Source organism: Chanodichthys erythropterus, chromosome 16 (genome assembly GCF_024489055.1).
Source record: "Chanodichthys erythropterus isolate Z2021 chromosome 16, ASM2448905v1, whole genome shotgun sequence".
Taxonomy (NCBI): domain Eukaryota; kingdom Metazoa; phylum Chordata; class Actinopteri; order Cypriniformes; family Xenocyprididae; genus Chanodichthys; species Chanodichthys erythropterus.
Genome location: NC_090236.1, coordinates 15348480 through 15369710, shown reverse-complemented (window position 1 = coordinate 15369710; position 21231 = coordinate 15348480). Strand labels below are relative to the sequence as shown.

General features: G+C 34.7%; 1 protein-coding gene across 1 annotated transcript in view; it reads left to right on the top strand.

The window, feature by feature from the left end:
- The window catches only part of pex5lb (peroxisomal biogenesis factor 5-like b), a 64437-nt gene extending 45733 nt beyond the window's left edge, over positions 1-18704 (top strand). Inside the window, exons 11-13 of the mRNA XM_067362937.1 lie at positions 9568-9730; positions 18209-18366; positions 18515-18704. Coding sequence (XP_067219038.1) covers positions 9568-9730; positions 18209-18366; positions 18515-18704 — 511 coding nt within the window. The remainder of the gene's footprint in view (positions 1-9567; positions 9731-18208; positions 18367-18514) is intronic.
- The last annotated feature ends 2527 nt before the right edge of the window (positions 18705-21231 follow it).

Sequence of the window (21231 nt, the reverse complement as noted above, 5' to 3'; positions counted from 1 at the left end):
CATATATTTTAGGATGTTTATATATTTTGAATGGAAACAGATAGGCCTTATTTTTTTCAGTGTAAGTAATGGTCTGACCCAGCGCATCACTGGCAAAACATTTTAAAAATAAAACGTGCATCTTAAGTTACAGTTTCCTTCAAATTCTATCCTTTAAATACAATGGTATTTTTCATAATGTTGGGAAGACTATGAAATGGTTATCATTAGGCTACTGCCCAGCATGCCCAGCACCCAACCAAACATTTTTACGTATGTGAAGGATGCTGTTTACGTGGATATTAGAACATGAGTGAAGTACAAAGCCTTGTTTTCATAAAAAATATAGTTTAGCAACCAAATGTATGATCAGGAATATTTAAACGGATTTGTGCCGATTGAGAGAGGTAGTCTACGTGAGCCTGATGCCGTTTCAGCTTCGCTTTAAATAAATTCATTTTGACATTTGTATGTTGTTTATAATGAATGCCACTATAGTCTAATTTGTATTTTATTTTTTTTATAATTTAATATATAATTGTATAGCTATTTATTTTTCTTTCTTGTTCTGTTCTGAATACCGTTAAATTGAATGGATTTGTTGTAGAGTGAGGGGATCTAGGATATACCCTCAGTTTCACAGACAAGGCTTAAGCTAGAATAAATGCATGTTTGAGCTGTTCTAACTGAAAGTAACTTGCACTGACATACCTTAAAATATATACCAGTGGCATTGTTTTATCTTAAGATGCACACCAGTAATGTTTTTTTTTTCTAGTGAATGTTTATAAAAGCTACTTAAATGCCCTAATTGAACTAAGACTTAATCCTGGCTGATTTTTTGTTTTGTTTTGAAGATGAACAAAAGTCTTATGGGTTTGGAGACATGAGCATGAATAAATGATGACAGGATTTTCATCTTTAAGTCCAAACAAGGTAGAAAAAGATTGAACTGGTTATCAGCTTGAATTTGTAAGATGTACAAATATATGAATTCCCTAAATATGAATGATTAATATTTTAAATGATTTAATAGTATATTTGAAAATATACAGAAAAAATATATTGTGTTAATATATTACAATATATTGAATAATATAAGGAGTTGCCACTTTGCATATATGTGACCCGATCTGGCGAAATGAGTCGGAAGTCGCAACGTTCTATTTTAAGATATGGGCCGATAATGTGGAAAAACAATGAAAAAAAAAAATTTAAGCTAATTTCAAAGAACAGACTTTCAGAAATAATCTCCCAAAGTTCCGTAGTCCAGATAATCGAGTAAAGGTATTTAAATGGCTATTAAATTTGACATGGTTTCACTAAATTAGCTGGAAATGAACTTCTCAACTCCTCTCGTCACTTATGAGCATTTCCCGGTATCCCCTGGAACGGCATTATCTCTGCTCTACAAATGTGGTGTTACACGTTGTACAGAACCAATCAAAAAGCTTAGAAATGTAAACACACTGACCTAAACGCTTATTTTTAACAATGAGAAGCCCCGTTTCGACTGACAGGCACGTGATCGGTCCAGCCATCCTCCTGTCAGACTAGCGCGCCTTATAAAATAAAACTCCCATTTGCGTGTCTCTCTTTAAAAGCCAATAAAAATTGAATCCATATAGGAAGCACAAAAATTATTTTTGCATACAAAAGCAAAGACTTTAAACTTTCATATCAAGCCTCCAACATGCTTCTGTTGCGTTGTTTTCACCCTCTAATGAGTCTGAGTAATATGCGTTTACAACAAAAATAGCACAGCCGCTAAATGAATACAAGTATGTATATTTCACGTGCTCATAACTTCATGAAAAATGCACAGATCATAAAAAAATCGCACATCAATATTTAAAGCAGATTCTCAAGATTAAAATGAATCCAAAATCAATATAATATATTGCGTTGATCACAAGATATTACTCACGGAATGATTTAACATACTTGGCTACAAACATGTCTCTCATCTCTCCGGGATGCAGTGTGTATCCAATGATCCCGGACCCATCCATGTTCGTTTTCCAACGTGGAATAACATAAAAATATATATCATTTTAAAGCTTAGAATCTCATCTTTTTAATGCATCTAACCATTTTGAAAAACTCCTAACGAGTGCTGAGAAGTAGCCTGGTAATACCAGACTCTGCTACTTCACTTTGCTTCGTAGACAGAGTCTGGAATGGCATAATAGAGAAGTGTTTTCTCTCTCGCTAGGGGGCGCTTGTCTGAAGTTTAAAATCATTGGTTACCCGTAAGCCAATCAGATACGTTTAGTCATGACGTATGTTTTGTGCCTGTACAGCCGCATCGAAGCACAGACATCATGCATCGAACTCAAATCTATGATTGAACTTCCACTGTAAACCTGTTGTAAACACTTAATAAAATAAATGTTTATCAAACACTCTTCTTGTTCTGGCTTCAGTTTGAAAAAAGAGTTGAATGTTCTCCATAACAGAGCGAATTGCATCCCGTGTCTCGTTTCCCATTTCCACGGTCGTTTCGGTTTTCGATTTCTCTAACCTACAATGTAAAACTCGGCGCTTAGCATCTACGTCACGGCTCTCAGCCCGCCCTCTGTTCGTTGATTGGCCCGGTTGTTTCCAGACCGGTGGCAAACAGAAAGCTCTGACGCTGTATCAGACTGAGTACAGAAGCGAAATGAAATTGAGCGGAAGTATGAAGTCTGACGTAGTCAGGCTAGCTGAGAAGCACCTCTTAACCGGAGTTTACCGCCCGTTGGCGCCACCTGGCTGCGGAAAAAATGAACAACAATTTTTCAAACTATTCTTTATAATATCACCACGAAATTTGAACCAGATGCAGCTCACATATAGGAGAGCATCACCAAAAAAGATTTTTTTAGCGATCTTATTGTGTTCCTGAGTTATTCCATGTCAAATAAAAAAAGAAAAATTATTTAAAAAAAATTATATATTTTTTTGTCTGTTATCAGCTGTTTCTCGGCAAGAAAATGGCCAAATGTAATGTAATTTATATTTTCTTAAAATTAAATTTTTTTGTATCAAATGATACCTACCTTTTGACTCTCCTTGCTAGAGTTTTGGAGTTATGAGTCTTTACTTTTGTGTGTGTCGCTCAGTAAAAAAAAAAAAAAAAAAAAGAACTCTAAAAAAGCCTTCAGGTCTTAAAGGGTTAATTCAAATAAATACTTTAAAATAATTTGAGCTTCAGCCTGGTTTAATAGCATATATATATATATATATATATATATAAATTAAGCTGTAAAATAAATAGTTTATCCCTTTAAATGCAATGGATTTTGAAAGATATCAACAAAAAAACGGGCAAAAAACTTTAAAAGCGATTTTCTCAGGTTTTCAATTTGAAAAAGAGGGCAGACGACCATAATTCAAATGGGTATATCTTTAAAACCATTCAAGGTATGACTTTGACTAGGATATCATTTTAAAGCTTATTGTCTCATCTTTCCATTGATACCAAAATCTAAATTTTGAAATTTTGGTCACTGTGACTCATTTTGCTGGATCAGGTCACATATTGAAAATATTTGACAAAATATTTACTAATATATCATAATGTATGTAATTTTATATTCAGTAATGCACTTCATAATATATAGATGTATGTGATCAGATATGGTACTGTATGTGCATAAATATACTGCAGATATATTTACTCATGCAGTATAAACACAGAAATATATTAATGTTTAAATATATTAAATATATGTAATATATTTGTAATGTTTTATAATTATTTACATTATAAATGTTTCATATTTTCAAGATAGTTAATAAAAGCACAAGCACACCTGCATGTGCTAAAGTGCTTAGTAAAGACACTATCACTGTGTTGAAGAGTGCAAAGCCATTACTTTTTAAATAAATTAATTATAGTCTTAATGGTGTTCAGCCATTGTCAACCTAACCACAGGCTCTACTCTTCAGCACAATAACCACCCAAAAAACTCAGACAAACCAGAAACCCTTTTATATTCCAAAATAATAGAATATTAAACACTAACAGATCTCCCCTATATTAATATTGAGCAAAACACATGAAATAACACTTTATTTACTCTCCTTTAACAGTCTGCCGCAAAGCATCTGCTTTAACTTATTCTGTGCATTCACATTTATATGGGAACATGTATGTGCAATATGTGTACACAATAAAGGATAAAACTTTATGAATATTACATGTAATGCTATTTTTGTCTTCATTTCTAAATATGTTATATGTATCAATATATAGCCATACATGGTCAATGCATATATTGAAAAATATAAGCACTAGTTTCCCATATGGAAATGTATTACAAACCCGATTCCAAAAAAGTTGGGACACTGTACAAATTGTGAATAAAAAAGGAATGCAATCATTTACAAATCTCATTAACTTATATTTTATTCACAATAGAATATAGATAACATATCAAATGTTTAAAAAGTGATACATTTTGAAATGTCATGCCAAATATCATTTTGGATTTCATGAGAGCTACACATTCCAAAAAAGTTGGGACAGGTAGCAATAAGAGGCCGGAAAAGTTAAATGTACATATAAGGAACAGCTGGAGGACCAATTTGCAACTTATTCGGTCAATTGGCAACATGATTGGGTATAAAAAGAGCCTCTCAGAGTGGCAGTGTCTCTCAGAAGTCAAGATGGGCAGAGGATCATCAATTCCCCCAATGCTGTGGCGGAAAATTGTGGAGCAATATCAGAAAGGAGTTTCTCAGAGAAAAATTGCAAAGAGTTTGAAGTTATCATAATCTACTGTGCATAATATCATCCAAAGATTCAGAGAATCTGGAACAATCTCTGTTTGTAGGGTCAAGGCCGTGTAGCAAATTGGCTAAAAATAAATATGAATAATTAATCATAATTAGTTATAATTAATTATTAATATTTGAATCAGTTAATAAAATTAACTTAATGTAATAAAATTAATATTACAATCAATTAACCTGTTGTCCAATGAACACACAGTGTTAATTGTTTATTAATTCTAAGAAATGTTCATTTCCAGGTTATGGGAAATAATCTTATTCTACTAAAAGCCTGTAGTCAGGATCGACATGAATAGGGACTCCAGTATATGAGCACAAAACACAGACAACTTTACATGTGACATGAACAAGACTTTATTAACTAGACTAAACACTTAAACTACTCTAACATTCACACACATACATGCATACAGTTTAGCGAGAGAGAGAGAGAGAGAGAGAGAGCTAAAGCAGAGTACAGGAAGCAAGAGGTCACAGCATTGTTTGACATTCAGCAGATCAACAGCCTTGAGCAAACCATCAGTTTAGTTTTAACAGGCCCTTCTTTAAAAGGGGTAAGGATACTCAATGTATCTGATAATGAGACTAAGTTTGATACTTGCATGTCTCTCCAAGTTGAATTAAAACTGTCCTGATGCAATTTGTGGAGGCTTCTGTTGAATCTTTGCTGATATTGTCTTGACGAAAGAGAACCAGTTGGACTCAGAGGATCTTTGGTGAATGGAAGGTCTAGGCCGAGGCCGAGGCCTGGCACAAGCTTGAGTTCCTTAGAAGCTTCTAGCTTCTTACAGCGTCATCTTGGCGTCAGCATTTGTCAGTAAAAGAGAAAAAGAGGAGGAAGAGCAGGAAGAGAAGGGGGTTTGATCTTGTGATCAGTGAATATAAGGGGTGAAGATGTCACACCCTCTTGAGGTGTCTGAGCCAATAAGGAGTCTCCCTTTCAGAGGGAAGTTTTACGAGTCTTTGTTCTGTAGCAAGATATTACCATAAGACACTGGATTGGATGAATGAGAGAATAACCTTCTAGATTCTTATAATACTAACATGTCACAGAGTTAGTAACATGTAACATAAAATACCAAATAGGAAATGAAAGTTGGAGTCCGTAGATACCAAACATGCTGCCAATGCGATCTCAGTTAACTATACATTTGCAACTATGGAACATTAATACCAAAATAGTTTAAAAGAGAGAATTAATACATAGAATAAAGCATATAAAAGGAAAGTCATGAGATGGGAAAATTGGATACGTGTTTATACATTTCCCAAGTGGTTATATAGAGAATACATAGGATTAAGAGAGTTTATTTGTCCTTCTCAGGAAGAATGAGTCGCTAGTCTCTACAGCATTCTTCCGGATCATAAAAGTACCATATATCTGTAACAGGACACCTAGGTTGGCCTGTGTGCTAGCTACATTTGGGATGCCGTTTGCAGTTTTAGGGGGATGGGTTCAGAGAACTTTGATAGTGAGAGTGAGTTTATGGGTAATTCATTAAATACAATGAATAAGTCAAAAAAAGAATAAATCAAAAAAGAAGCCATATCTAAACATGATCCAGAAGCGCAGGCGTTTTCTCTGGGCCAAGGCTCATTTAAAATGGACTGTGGCAAAGTGGAAAACTGTTCTGTGGTCAGACGAATCAAAATTTGAAGTTCTTTTTGGAAAACTGGGACGCCATGTCATCCGGACTAAAGAGGACAAGGACAACCCAAATTGTTATCAGCACTCAGTTCAGAAGCCTGCTTCTCTGATGGTATGGGGTTGCATGTGGCATGGGCAGTGTGGAATTACAAATTTAAGAATCTGTTTAAGATCTGCGGATCCTACATCCTGACCATTTGGCAGGACAAGCTCAAGATACAGCAGTGCCTTTGTCTCTATGATAATGTAAAGGTATAGGTGATACTGCCAGACTGATTGGATTAGCACCTATGCATTTGAATGACACAGTTATGCTAATTAGATCATGGCTGGGAAATGTAGGCAATGATCTGATTCCTGTACTGCATTTGCATCCTTTGTTTAGATTGTCCACACCTCTACTCTATGTATCCCTCCCCCTTGAATGTATATGAACTACCAAGTCACTGCCTTAGTTAGACTTTGGATGACCACAGTGACGCACAGCGTGTTTCTCAATAAAGAGTAACTTCTGCTTCAAGAGATCCCAAAGTCTCCTGGTCTATGCTTCTGAGATTTCCAACAGCAGCTTACCCATCTGGAAAGGCACCATCAATGCTGAAATGTATATCCAAGTTCTAGAACAATATTTGCTCCCATACAGACGTCGTTTCTTTCAGGGAAGACCTTGCATTATCCAACATGACAATGCCAGACTACATACTGAATCAATTACAACATCATGGCTGCGTAGAAGAAGGATCCGAGTACTGAAATGGCCAGCCTGCAGCCCAGATCTTTCACCCATAGAAAACATTTGGCACATCATAAAGAGGAAGATGTGACAAAGAAGACCTAAGACTAACCTAAGACCTAAGTTGACCAACTAGAAGCCTCTATTAGACAAGAATGGGACAACATTCCTATTCCTAAACTTGAGCAACTTGTCTCCTCTGTCCCCAGACGTTTGCAGACTGTTATAAAAAGAAGAGGGGATGCCACACAGTGGTAAACATGGCCTTGTCCCAACTTTTTTGAGATGTGTTGATGCCATGAAATTTAAAATCAACTTATTTTTCCCTTAAAATGATAGTTGAAACATTTGATATGTCATCTATGTTGTGTTCTGAATAAAATATTGAAATTTGAAACTTCCACATCATTGCATTCTGTTTTTATTCACAATTTGTACAGTGCCCCAACTTTTTAGGAATCAGGTTTGTATATATCACATTGTAATTTACAATGTATTCCCATATATTTTAGTTCCATAAGGGTTATTTTGCTAAATGAGTATGAAATGAATGTGCTTTAGTTTACATCAGTTTTAAGGTTTCCAAACGTGGATTATTTGTTTCGGCCACTGCTCTTGCACCTAAAAAGTCCTAAAGAATTTTTATGGAGGCTGACTTAAAGGGTTAGTTCACCCAAAAATGAAAATTCTGTCATTAATTTCTCACCCTCATGTCGTTCCACACGCGTAAGACCTTCGTTTATCTTCAGAACACAAATTAAGATATTTTTGATAAAATCCGATGACTCAGTGAGACCTGTATTGACAGCAAGTTAATTTATACTTTCAAATGCCCAGAAAGGTACTAAAAACAGTTGTGACTACAGTTGTTCAATCTTAATGTTATGAAGCGATGAGAATACTTTTTGTGCACCAAAAAAACAAACAAACAAAATAAAAACTTTAATCAACAATATCTAGTGATGAGTGATTTTAAAACACTGCTTCATGAAGCTTTGAAGCTTTATGAATCTTTTGTTTCGAATCAGTGGTTCGGAACATGTATCAAGCTCCCAAAGTCACATGAACCATTGAAATTTCAAAACACTTTTACATGTTTACTGAAATCACATGAGTTTCATGCTTTGAACCACTGATTCGATACAAAAGATTCATAAAGCTTCATGAAGCAGTGTTTTGAAATCATCCATCACTAGATATTGTTGAATAAAGTCATTATTTTGTGTTTTTGGTGCACAAAAAAGTATTCTCGTCACTTCATAACATTAAGGTTGAACCACTGTAGTCATATGAACTGGGGCACGTTCAAGTTCAAACCTGTGCGCAACGTTTTGCTACGTTTTCCGGGTTGAACGACATGTTTCCTGGAAATGGTGTGCAACGGTGTGCAACGGGTTGGAGATACATTTTCTCTTGATTGGTGGGTGTGTCAGAAATGTTAGCCCAATCAGCGGCAACCTGTATATAAACCTCGCGGTATTAAAGAGACAGCTCACACAATGAGTATTAATGTAACATAAAAATACTATACTTATATATTTTGCTTTTGTATTGTGAAGTGACACTTTAATAAACTTTTCAATACTCCTCTGATTATATAATGGTAAATATTACAATATCATAGCACAACAACAGTGATCAGAAAAATGATAAGCCTAATACTCACAATAAAAATAATATAGATCAACACAGTCTCGGAGGTAAGAAGTGGATTATCCTTCACCTGAAATGTTTGTCTTTTTTCATGCTGAAATGCAAGGCAAATGTTGTATCACAATAATTAGAAGTTTCCACAAATTCCTTCACTCGATTGGGACGTTCTCTTTTATCCTGAACGGCAAGGGCAGTGACCGTAACATTGAGCGTATTTTGCAGTATTAAACACGTATTTATACCGATTTAATCAGGCTCCAAAAATTCTTCAAAAATAACACAAAGAATGGCCTTTTCATAGTTGCAACTCCTGCGTCATCAGAACAGGGTGTTCAACGCACCACCGTTTCTGTTTAAAACATATCTTAATTTGATGAACAAAATTCTTACAGGTGTGGAATGACATGAGGATGAGTAATCAATGACAGAATTTTCATTTTTTGGTGAACTAACCCTTTAAACCTTAGGGTTTAGTCTCAAAATGGGTGCAGGAAAGTAGCTGGCTGTGGACCAATGAAAAGTCCTGTCCTTGAGAAGCCAATGAGAAGTCCTGTTTCTGTCAGTTGTCCTAGCATCCTTACCTGATGGTGTTGGACAATTATTTGTGCTAGTTCACCAAGATGCAATCGAAATGTAGCAAACCTTTTTCCACTGCTGTAGTAAGAGTCCTGGAATGTGCTGTTCCCTACACTATCACAACTATGACAATTTATATCATCATCATGATATATGTTGTCATATCGCCCTGCTGTAGTTCATGATGTGTTGTGTGTAGCTCTCAGCTAGTGGAGGTGTTGGAGCTGTATCAGGAAGCAGTGCAGAACACTGAAGGGGTGGACCCTGACCTCCAGACAGGCTTGGGTGTGCTCTTCAACCTCAGTTCAGAGTTTGACAAAGCTGTGGACGCCTTCAACGCTGCACTGTCTGTTCGACCTGAGGTAAGCCAGAAAGTCCTATTCATCACTATTTTTAATGCTACAGATCTTTTATTTTCTCCTAACAGCACTCTGGGCATTTTTAAACTTGTTAAAAAAAAATTATATATTATATATTATTATATATTATTATATATATATATATATATATATATATATATATATATATATATATATATATATATATATATATATATATATATATATATATATATATATATATATATATATATATATATATATAGCAATCTGTAATGCATTTTAATTTAGGAGTTCATGCATACAAACCATATGCATTATTTATTGGTCATTACTTTTTTTTTTTAAACAATTTTGAAAAGAATTTATTATGATATGTCATTGTGGTGCAAGATCCCCCTTTCCTCATTGCATGCTAAAAAATGTACAGTTTAATCATGATTTCCAAATCAAAGGCAGTCACTCAAGCTAGGTGGCTGAACTTGATAATCAAAGGATAACTGAAAACACACACACACACAAAAAAATGTGTTTAACCACTTTTAGCTTTGTTAAAATAATGTGGTATGTAATTTAAGGTATAATCCATTGCTAGCTGTGCATTAAACGGTTTTAATGCACAATGTGGAGGAAAAGAACCACCTTCCAGCCAGTCAGAATCAAGCATTCAGACAGACCATGGTATAAAAAAAACATTATTTAACATACTTTATGATTAACGAGATAATATGTTGTTTTCAAAAATAAATGATGGGCTTTCATGTCATTGTACCTGGAAAAAATGTACTTTTTTTATTAAGCTGATAGTGTAACCTTTTCTACTTACTGTTAAATGTATATTTGAAATTTATACACAATTAACGCTAAAAATTAATCTTTTTACTTTAGCTTGTAATGATTTTGGAAATAAATTTTTCTGAAGCATACAGAATATGTTGACTTTTATTATAAATTCTAATAAATATTAATTTCCATTTTTTGTTATGCATTTTATGTATAATAGTTTTATCTTTTATTATCATTATAAAGTAAGTTTAATTTTTAAACTTATGTTATATTAAAGGATTAGTTCAAATTAAAATTACCCCAAGCTTTACTCATCCTCAAGCCATCCTAGCGGTATATGACTTTTTTCTTTCTGATGAACACAATCAGAGATATATTAATAAATATTCTGACACATCCGAGCTTTATAATCGCAGTGAGCGATACCAACGAGTATGAAGCTGAAGAAACTGCATCCATCCACATCCATCCATCATAAACATGTACTCCATACGGCTCCGGGGAGTTAATAAAGGCCTTCTGAAACTAATCGATGCGTTTGTGTTAAAAAAAAAAAAATCCATACTTAAGTTACAAAGTAAAATATCTAGCTTCCACCTTCCGTATTCAAGTTACTGAACTGGCGTCTCATCAGTTAAGCTTTTTCCATAAGTTGATTATGGAAGGCGTAGGACGTAGCCTACGCTTTTTGAACTGTGAGAGGCATTGTGCTTTTTTCCTAAGTTGAAAATGGAAGGCGGTCTGGCGGAAGCTAGATATTTTACTTCATAACTTGTTAAATATGGATATTTTTTTACACAAATGCATTGCTTTGCTTCAGAAGGCCTTCATTAACCCCCATGAGCCGTGTGGAATATGTTTATGATGGATGAATGTGGATGGAGGCACTTTCTTTAGCTCATACTCGTTGGTATCGCTCACTGCCATTATAAAGCTCGGATGTGTCAGGATATTAATATAATATCCTGTGTTCATCAGAAAGAACAAAGTCATATACAGTTGTGTTCAAAATAATAGCAGTCCAACATCACTAACCAGATCAATCATTGTTTTTGATAGAAATTATATTTCTACATGGCAAATATTTTACTAATAGATGTAGTAGAGTAATAGAAAACCAACAGACACAATAGTCATGACATGCATGCTGCTGATTATGTGTAATTGAATCATTAATTGAAATGGGTGTGTTCAAAATAATAGCAGTGTAGAGTTCAATTAGAGATTAATCAATTTCAATTAATTCTGTGAAAAAACTGATGTCAAACAAATGGTCCTTATTTAAGGATGAAGGCAGCAAATGTTGTACTGTGCATTTCTCTCTGAAAATCGGAGTAAAATGGGTCGTTCCAGACATTGTTCAGAAGAACAACGTACTTTGATTAAAAAGTTGATTAGAGAGGGGAAAACATATAAAGAAGTGCAGAAAATGATAGGCTGCTCAGCTAAAATGATATCTAATGCTTTAAAATGGCAACTAAAATCAGAAAGACATGGAAGAAAACGGAAAACTACCATTCGAATGGACCGCAGAATAGCCAAAATGGCAAAGACTCAGCCAATGATCAGCTCCAGGGAGATCAAAGAAAGTCTAAAATTACCTGTGAGTACTGTAACAATTAGAAGACGCCTATGTGAAGCCAAGCTATCAGCAAGAAGCCCTCGCAAAGTCCCATTGTTGAAAAAACGACACGTGCTGAAGAGGTTACAGTTTGCCAAAGAACACATTGACTGGCCTAAAGAGAAATGGCGCAATATTTTGTGGACTGATGAAAGCAAGATTGTTCTTTTTGGGTCTAGGGGCCGCAGACAGTTTGTCAGGCGACCCCCAAACACTGAATTCAAGCCACAGTACACTGTGAAGACAGTGAAGCATGGTGGCGCAAGCATCATGATATGGGGATGTTTCTCGTACTATGGTGTTGGGCCTATTTATCGGATTCCAGGGATCATGGATCAGTTTGAGTACATCAAAATACTTGAAGAGGTCATGTTGCCTTATGCCGAAGAGGAAATGCCCTTAAAATGGGTGTTTCAACAAGACAACGACCCCAAACACACCAGTAAACGAGCAGCATCTTGGTTCCAGACCAACAAGATTAACGTCATGGAGTGGCCAGCCCAATCCCCAGACCTTAATCCAATAGAAAACTTGTGGGGTGACATCAAAAATGCTGTTTCTGAGGCAAAACCAAGAAATGCAGAGGAATTGTGGTGTGTAGTGCAATCGTCCTGGGCTGCGTTTCCCAAAAGCATCGTAAGCCTAAGTTGATCGTAAAAACGATCGTACGAGTGATCTTAATATTAAGGTCTGTTTCCCAAAAGCATCGTAACTTAAGTTGCACTTGAAAATGATCGTAGATCTACGAGTGCTCAGGAGTAATCGTTAAGCCCTAAGTGCATCGTAAGAAGACAGAGTTATGAGGTCACCTACAGGACAACCGGCAGAATACACCTTTATTCAAGTGCAATGTGTATAACATAGCTAAGGTTTTGACTGTATTCCTCTTAAATCCTCTTTGTTGTTTAATATGAAAAGAAAACGGAAGAAAATAAAAAAATAAAAATACACATGATGTCATAAATAGTGCTGATAAAACATGTCTGCAATAAAAAAATTGTCTGTACACCTGTAGAAATTGGCTAGATGAAGTACATAATTTGTACTACTGTCACCCTATATACCCTTTATATAGGCTTTATATAGGCCTACCACCCATGGCCTAAAGCTCTATGAAATACTATAGGAGTTCTTCCAAATGTTTCTGAAGTGACTGACTTTTTTCAACTATAAACTAAATTTTAAAACATAAACAAGTTTAGATATTAACTTCAAAAACACTGAATCACAGTTTGATTGATTTCACACACACACACACACACATATACACTATATATATATATATACACATATATACATATATACACATATATACATATATATACACATATATACATATATATACACATATATACATATATATACATATATACATATATATACATATATACATATATATACATATATACATATATATACATATATACATATATACATATATACATATATACATATATACATATACATATATACATATACATATATACATATACATATATACATATATACATATATACATATATATATATATATATATATATATATATATATATAAACTATAATTAATTTAAGTAAAATATAGACACTATAGTTAATTTATGTAAGTGAGAATGACAAAATAAATTAAACTGTGACATATTATGCCCAAAAATTCTTCATACAGTGGACTACCAGTAAAATTGATACAAATTTGGAACCAAAAATTATTCAGACACTTTGACCTGACCATGTTTTGCTAAAGTGTTATTTGAGATCTTGTCATATTTTACTACCATTAAAAAAAAAAAACTATAGTGAATAATCTGTAATAATGAATGAAATGTTCAAGGTGTCTGAATAAATTGTGGTTTGACTGTGTGTGTGTGTGTGTATATATATGAAGACTTCAGATGCAAAAGCCTCTAAGTGCCATCTGAAATTTTCTTATAAAATGAACAGTTTTATCAAGCTTGTAGGCCTATGTTTATGTTCAGTTATTTCACATTAATGGAAAAGAAAATGACCTATTAATTGCCATTAAAGTGAAATTACTGAACCTAAACATACAAGCTTGATAAAAATGATAATTTTAGAAGAACATTTCAGACGGCACTTATAGGCTTTTGCATCTGAAGTCTTCACATATATATATATATATATATATAGCTTAAAGAAATCGTCTGAAAATTACATCTTTGTTTAGCTCTACCTCCTCCAGAAGAACATTAATTTAATCTTTTTGAAAGGTATCTTTATTTATTTATTTATTTTAAACCACATCAGGTGACGATTATTAGGTTAAACGTTAAAGGATACGATTTTATAAGGTAATATTCAGCACTTGAGAAACGGACAGCGACTCTTAAGTAGCACGTAGAGCGCGTTCTCGCGCGTTCATGTTAAGGGCATTTTTGGGAAACGCACGTGGAATTGCAGCGAGCGTTCGTAACCTCGCACTTAGAAAGCGCTCTTAAGAGCTAAGATACATCGTTATTGGGAAACCCAGCCCTGGGCTGGAATACCTGTTCACAGGTGCCAGAAGTTAGTTGACTCCATGCAACACAGATGTGAAGCAGTTCTCAGAAACCGTGGTTATACAACTAAATATTAGTTCAGTGATTCACAAGAAAGCAAAATCTTTAAGCATTTTTCAGTTTATACAGTAAATATGTGACTTTGTAAAGAAAAATGCAGACACTGCTATTTTTTTGAACAGCCTAATATTCCTTTTCCTTCACTTTCTGAAAAGTAATAACAAATTTGATAATTTTTTTCTTCATGTTTTGATTTAGAATATACGGAAGCCCTGAACCGCATGGTGAAAAAAAAAAAAAAAAACTTGGTAGGGAGAAAAAAAAAAAAAATCGAAATGTTATCTCGTTATTTCAACATAATAAGTCGTTATAACGACATAATATCTCGTTATTTCAACATAATATCTCGTTATTTCAAGATATTAAGTCGTTATAACGACATATTATCTCGTTATTTCAACATAATAAGTCGTTATTTCAACATAATAACTCTTCATTATCTATCAAGTATGATAAAGGAGGTTTGCTTTTTAACGTCCCCAGTGGCGCAACGCTAAAGTATTGGACCGCCAGTCTAGCTTTTACTGCGATCGCCGCGGTTTCGAATCCGCCTTTTGCCGAGTTCGTTCTTCTCTAGTTTCACATCACATTTCAAAAAAGGCATTTATTTTCAAAGGAAATTAAAACAATGTTATAAAAGTGCAAATAACCTGCCTAACGAGTGTTTAATAACATTAAAAGTATTTATTGGGCAGGGTTAGCAGCATGTTCGATATTACCCACTAGAGGGCAGAATAACACAGGGAATCAATTAAAGAATGCAATAGTTATGTTGAACTACTGTTACAATTTGGTGCTCCAAAATCACAGAGGTTTATCATGGGAATTTGCGTTCATCCCAGGCTAACCTTTATTGAGGTTAAATTTATTAGACCATAGTAAATAAAACAATTTACAGTGCAAATGTCAGGGGTCCAATCTGATTTGAACTATAATAAAACATAGAGATGCACTAGTCCAGGGGCCAAAAACGTTTTTAAGCTGGGTTTTTTTTATTATTATTCTGAGCTTGCAAACAAACTGTTGTGTAATATTTTCTAAAGATATAAAAATCAAAATAGGTGCTAATATATTGAAATAATAGGACACGGAGTGTCTATTTACAGTAAGTGCAAATAGCGTCCCTTGTTGACAAACACTCTTTACAGTATAGCTCCAGTGTCTGGTTGGGCCACTCAAGTTTAAAAAGGGACAGTTGTAATTTAATGTATTCAGTGGCATAACAATAACATGTGGTTTCAGATTTTGGCTTTTACAGCGATCGCTGTGAACAAGTGTTTAATAATATTAAAAGTATTCATTGAGTATGGGGTTGGTGGAAAGTGGAGGGGTTTTATTCTCCCAATAATGCAGCATCCATTTAATAATTTTAATAAATATAATCACTCTGATATTATTATCTGCCAATACTAGCCTACAGCATAAATACTATTTACACTTCTTGCAAAGAACTGATAGGCTGCTTTTACATGGTGTCAATAGAATATATCGCTATTTCACCTAGTATAAATAGCATATCGTGAAAATGCTGCTATTGTCATTTAGTATAAATAGGATGTATCGGTATTTTCACTTAGTGTAAATAGCATCTGTAGGGGTGTCAAACTCATTTTAGTTTGAGGGACGGACTGGAAAGAAATGAACCATATGCGGGCCGAATTACCTTCTTCTTATAATAACCTTAGTGTGCAGATAGTTGCATTAATATTAAACATATGAACAACAAATTAATTTGCAAGAAAACTGCATTGTTTTTTTTGTTTTTTTACAGTGAAAAGTCTATTCGATTTTTATGATTATTTACTATTTTGATTTATCATGGCCAATTTAAATTTTTATAAGAAGCAAAACGTCTGATTCTGATACTGGTTGCAGTTTTTTTTTAAAGCAAATTTATTTGTTGTTTATTTTTTCACAGGCCAAACAGGTCTTAAACAAATATATCTTTGATATTTGAGGCAAACACTGGCATTTGGATATTAGAGGCATTTTTTTTATCATAGTCAAAGATGTTATGCACATGAGCATGAGCAGTTGTTTTTAATTTAAATTACATACATGCTTACATACTTTGTAAATACACAGATTAAATTTTGGGAAAATATTACAAAGCAGTTTGTTTGCAAGCCCAGAATAATAATAAAAAAACCCAGCTTAAAAACGTTTTTGGCCCCTGGACTAGTGCATCTCTATGTTTTATTATAGTTCAAATCAGATTGGACCCCTGACATTTGCACTGTAAATTGTTTTATTTACTATGGTCTAATAAATTTAACCTCAATAAAGGTTAGCCTGGGATGAACGCAAATTCCCATGATAAACCTCTGTGATTTTGGAGCACCAAATTGTAACAGTAGTTCAACATAACTATTGCATTCTTTAATTGATTCCCTGTGTTATTCTGCCCTCTAGTGGGTAATATCGAACATGCTGCTAACCCTGCCCAATAAATACGTTTAATGTTATTAAACACTCGTTAGGCAGGTTATTTGCACTTTTATAACATTGTTTTAATTTCCTTTGAAAATAAATGCCTTTTTTGATATGTGATGTGAAACTAGAGAAGAACGAACTCGGCAAAAGGCGGATTTGAAACCGCGGCGATCGCAGTAAAAGCTAGACTGGCGGTCCAATACTTTAGCGTTGCGCCACTGGGGACGTTAAAAAGCAAACCTCCTTTATCATACTTGATAGATAATGAAGAGTTATTATGTTGAAATAACGACTTATTATGTTGAAATAACGAGATATTATGTCGTTATAACGACTTATTATGTTGAAATAACGAGATAATATGTCGTTATAACGACTTAATATTTTGAAATAACGAGATATTATGTCGTTATAACGACTTATTATGTTGAAATAACGAGATAATATGTCGTTATAACGACTTAATATCTTGAAATAACGAGATATTATGTCGTTATAACGACTTATTATGTTGAAATAACGAGATATTATGTCGTTTTAACGACCTAATATTTTGAAATAACGAGATATTATGTCGTTATAACGACTTATGTTGAAATAACGAGATATTATGTCGTTATAACGACTTATTATGTTGAAATAACGAGATAACTTTTCGATTTTTTTTTCCCTCCCTACCAAGTTTTTTTTTTTTTTTTTTTTTTTTAACCATGCGGTTCAGGGCTTCCGTAAGAATATAATGTGCAGTGTTCCCAATGCATTTGTGTGTGTTGAAATAAAGGTTATTATATGGATTTTGAGCTTTACTCAGGTTTTTTAAACACTGCTATTATTTTGAACATAACTGTACACCAAGGATGGCTTGAGGGTGAGTAAAGCTTGGGCTAATTTTCATTTGAAAGTGAACTAATCATTTAATTATGGTAGGTTGACTTACGCTTATTGTAATGCTTTGCTTTATTTTAAAACACTTTGAGATATAAATAAAGTTTAATATAACATTAATACCATCTTGCGACCCCCTAGTGGTCCTTGCTGGTAAACTTGTCCTAGACTGCCCTTTACTCTGCCAATTCTGTGTTTTCATAGGACTATCTACTTTGGAATCGGCTTGGGGCCACACTGGCAAATGGGGACCGCAGTGAGGAGGCAGTGGAGGCCTACACCAGAGCCCTGGAGCTCCAGCCAGGCTTCATCCGCTCGAGATACAACCTCGGCATCAGCTGCATCAACCTGGGGGCACATCGGTAATGAACTGAACCAATGAGCAAGGATTAATGGAAAAGAACTGTATGTCTCCTTAGTGTGGATACTAAAGCAGACTAAAGCAGAAGGCTGAACAATTAAAGTCTGAAACTTTATTTCAATGTTTTAACTCTCTCTTTTCTCTCGCAGCGAGGCAGTGAGTAACTTCCTGACAGCTCTGCACCAGCAGAGGAAGAGCAGGAGTCATCAGGTAATGTCCAGCAACATCTGGGCGGCTCTGCGGATCGCCCTCTCACTCATGGACCAGCCAGAACTTTTCCAGGCAGCAAGCGTGGGAGATCTGGACCTTTTAATGAGGGCCTTCAACATGGACATGTGATCAAACTCGGACCTGTGAAATCTATTATTCACTTACAGTAGGCATAAAGTTAGGCTCGAGTGAATACAGGATGTCAATTTAATACGCAGAGTGTACACAGCTATTTTTGTTGTATTTATGGGCAGCCTTTGCTTTCTTCAGAGGCCACTGAAGAGGGCGTTTATATTCTGTAGAGCACAAACAGAAGAGGTATGTGAAGGTTTTTGAAACTAGAGGAATACATGACAGAAAGTGAGAGCAAAAGCACTTTTTCTTGATGTTAGTTATATTTTACTGTAATATTTTTAAGCTTATCTGAAAACTTTGTATACTTGAGAAAAATGAACCAAAACTTTGTTGGGGAATATGGGAGGATTTGTTTAGTTTATGGATTAGAATTGAATATTAATCTTCAAAGAACCTAGCTATCTATCATGACCAGTTCAGATCTCAAGAACCTTTGTTCTGTGTTTTTCATGTTCATTTTACAATGTTAATTCACATTCCTCACCACAAGGTGGCGCTGTTGTTCCTCTGAAAAGAGCGTAGCCATATAGCCAATCAGTTCATCCTCTACCAAACCCAGTTCAGTGTGAGGAATGACACTAGGGCTGCATCTGAAATTGCATACTCTCGAGTAGGTAAGTAATTACTTCCCGATAGCTAAAAAATAAGTTCTATATAGATTGAATGTGTGTAGTATGAATGTAATCCAGACGTACTACATCCTCAATGCTGTCATTGTCATGTGACCTGCCAGTGTAAGTTGCATCGCTTCACTGTCATTCACAAATCCTCTCCCGTGGCCTTATGGGATAGTAAAGTGTCCATCGAGTCTCACCAGAAGTATTAGGTCATCCGGGTACTTTTTGGCCACTCTTTTATGAGTACTGTGAATTAGGACATACTTCATTTGTCACATACTGTTTTTCTCCTACTATATAGTATATATTAGGGAAGTATGCAATTTTAGTTGCAGCCTAGCTGAATTTGACTTTAGGACACAACACCCTCTCAGGGTGATCTACTGTATACCCAGGTGTGCAGGGCGTGTTCCCCAGGCCATCTGTCTTCCAGCAAGCCCCTTTTAATGCTGTGTGCTCCGGGGCATTCTGGATCAGGGCTCGGTGGGGAGCAACTTCAAAGACTCTGCATGAAAGGTCACAGCAAAAGCAGTATCATGTTGAAAGTGAGCGAGTTCATTTAAGACCGTTAGCCCAAACGTTTAAAGGGGCCGGATACATTCACAAAATCTATGAACAACAACATCTTGGTCATATAGTTGAGTCGTTGGGCCTGGTAAATTTGAAGTGCATTTCTTGAGACTGAAATCCCTGCATACACAACAGTTTATAGTGAAGAAACCATGTGCTAGAACATTGTGATTTCAGCTCATTTGTATAGTATTAGGCTGGATATTTTCTTTGAAGAAATAACTATGCAAACCACCATTGTGTTTTATTTTCTTTTTCTAAATTTACCAAAAAATCTTAGTGGGTGACCTTATTCAGATTTGTCTTTATAATTTTTACACTATGCATTATTAGTTGGAGTCAGAGTAACAGGAGTGAGCTGAGGTGATTGAAGGGCACTGAATGAGACAGTGTTTAAAGACATAAATAACTTTAATAACCTTAATATTTAGTTTGAGAAAAGACAGATAAAATTGCTTCATTAGATGCATCTACAATTTAAATCTTACAGAAGATTTGGAAAAACTGATGATTGCATGTGATACAGAAAACAGATTTTCCTCTCTTCATCATCCTTTATTTTAACTTTAAAGTGAATGTAACTATTATAAATGTACATTTTTGACATAAAGCAAAATTCCAACACCAAGCATACTATATATGACAATATTTAAAATCATATGCCATGTATGAGCACAGTATGCGGGCATTAATGACACCTGTCTTGTAGTAAATCACACTAGTTTTGCTATGATCAGAGCTGTCATGTAACTATAATTACTGGCAAAAAAAAAAAAAGTAGAATAGCAGAAGGAAATGTATCCAATTTTTATTCATGTAAAATAGACAATTTCATGGAATAAACAGTCATAAAATGTATGCATGTCTACCCATCAAGTATCATCTTTCAGTCTCTCCTACATTAACAGGTAATATAGCCAAGATGCATTTATAACCTATTTATTAAAGTTGTATTTTAGAAGAACTGAAATATGATGTCTCTTTTTTTCATTTCAAAACTAAGTAACACTATTTCTAGATCATTTACAGGTCAGTGATCACCATACCTGTAAATGATCTAGAAATAGTGTTACTGGAGCACCCCCAACAGGCGCTTACTAAACACTGCTTTCCTTTTGTCTGGAGTAATGCAGTGGTACAGATGTCACCTTTAACCAGTGTTGGGCAAAGTTACTTTTAAAAGTAATCCATTACAATATTGTGTTATTTCTGTTCCTTTCTCTCATCTGGGCTGGGCTTGCTTGTTTGTTTTTTAATAACAAAAAAGTTCTATTTTTGGCAAATGTAAAGGCCCTTTCACACCAAAAGTAAAACGAATAAGAAATGAAAGAAAT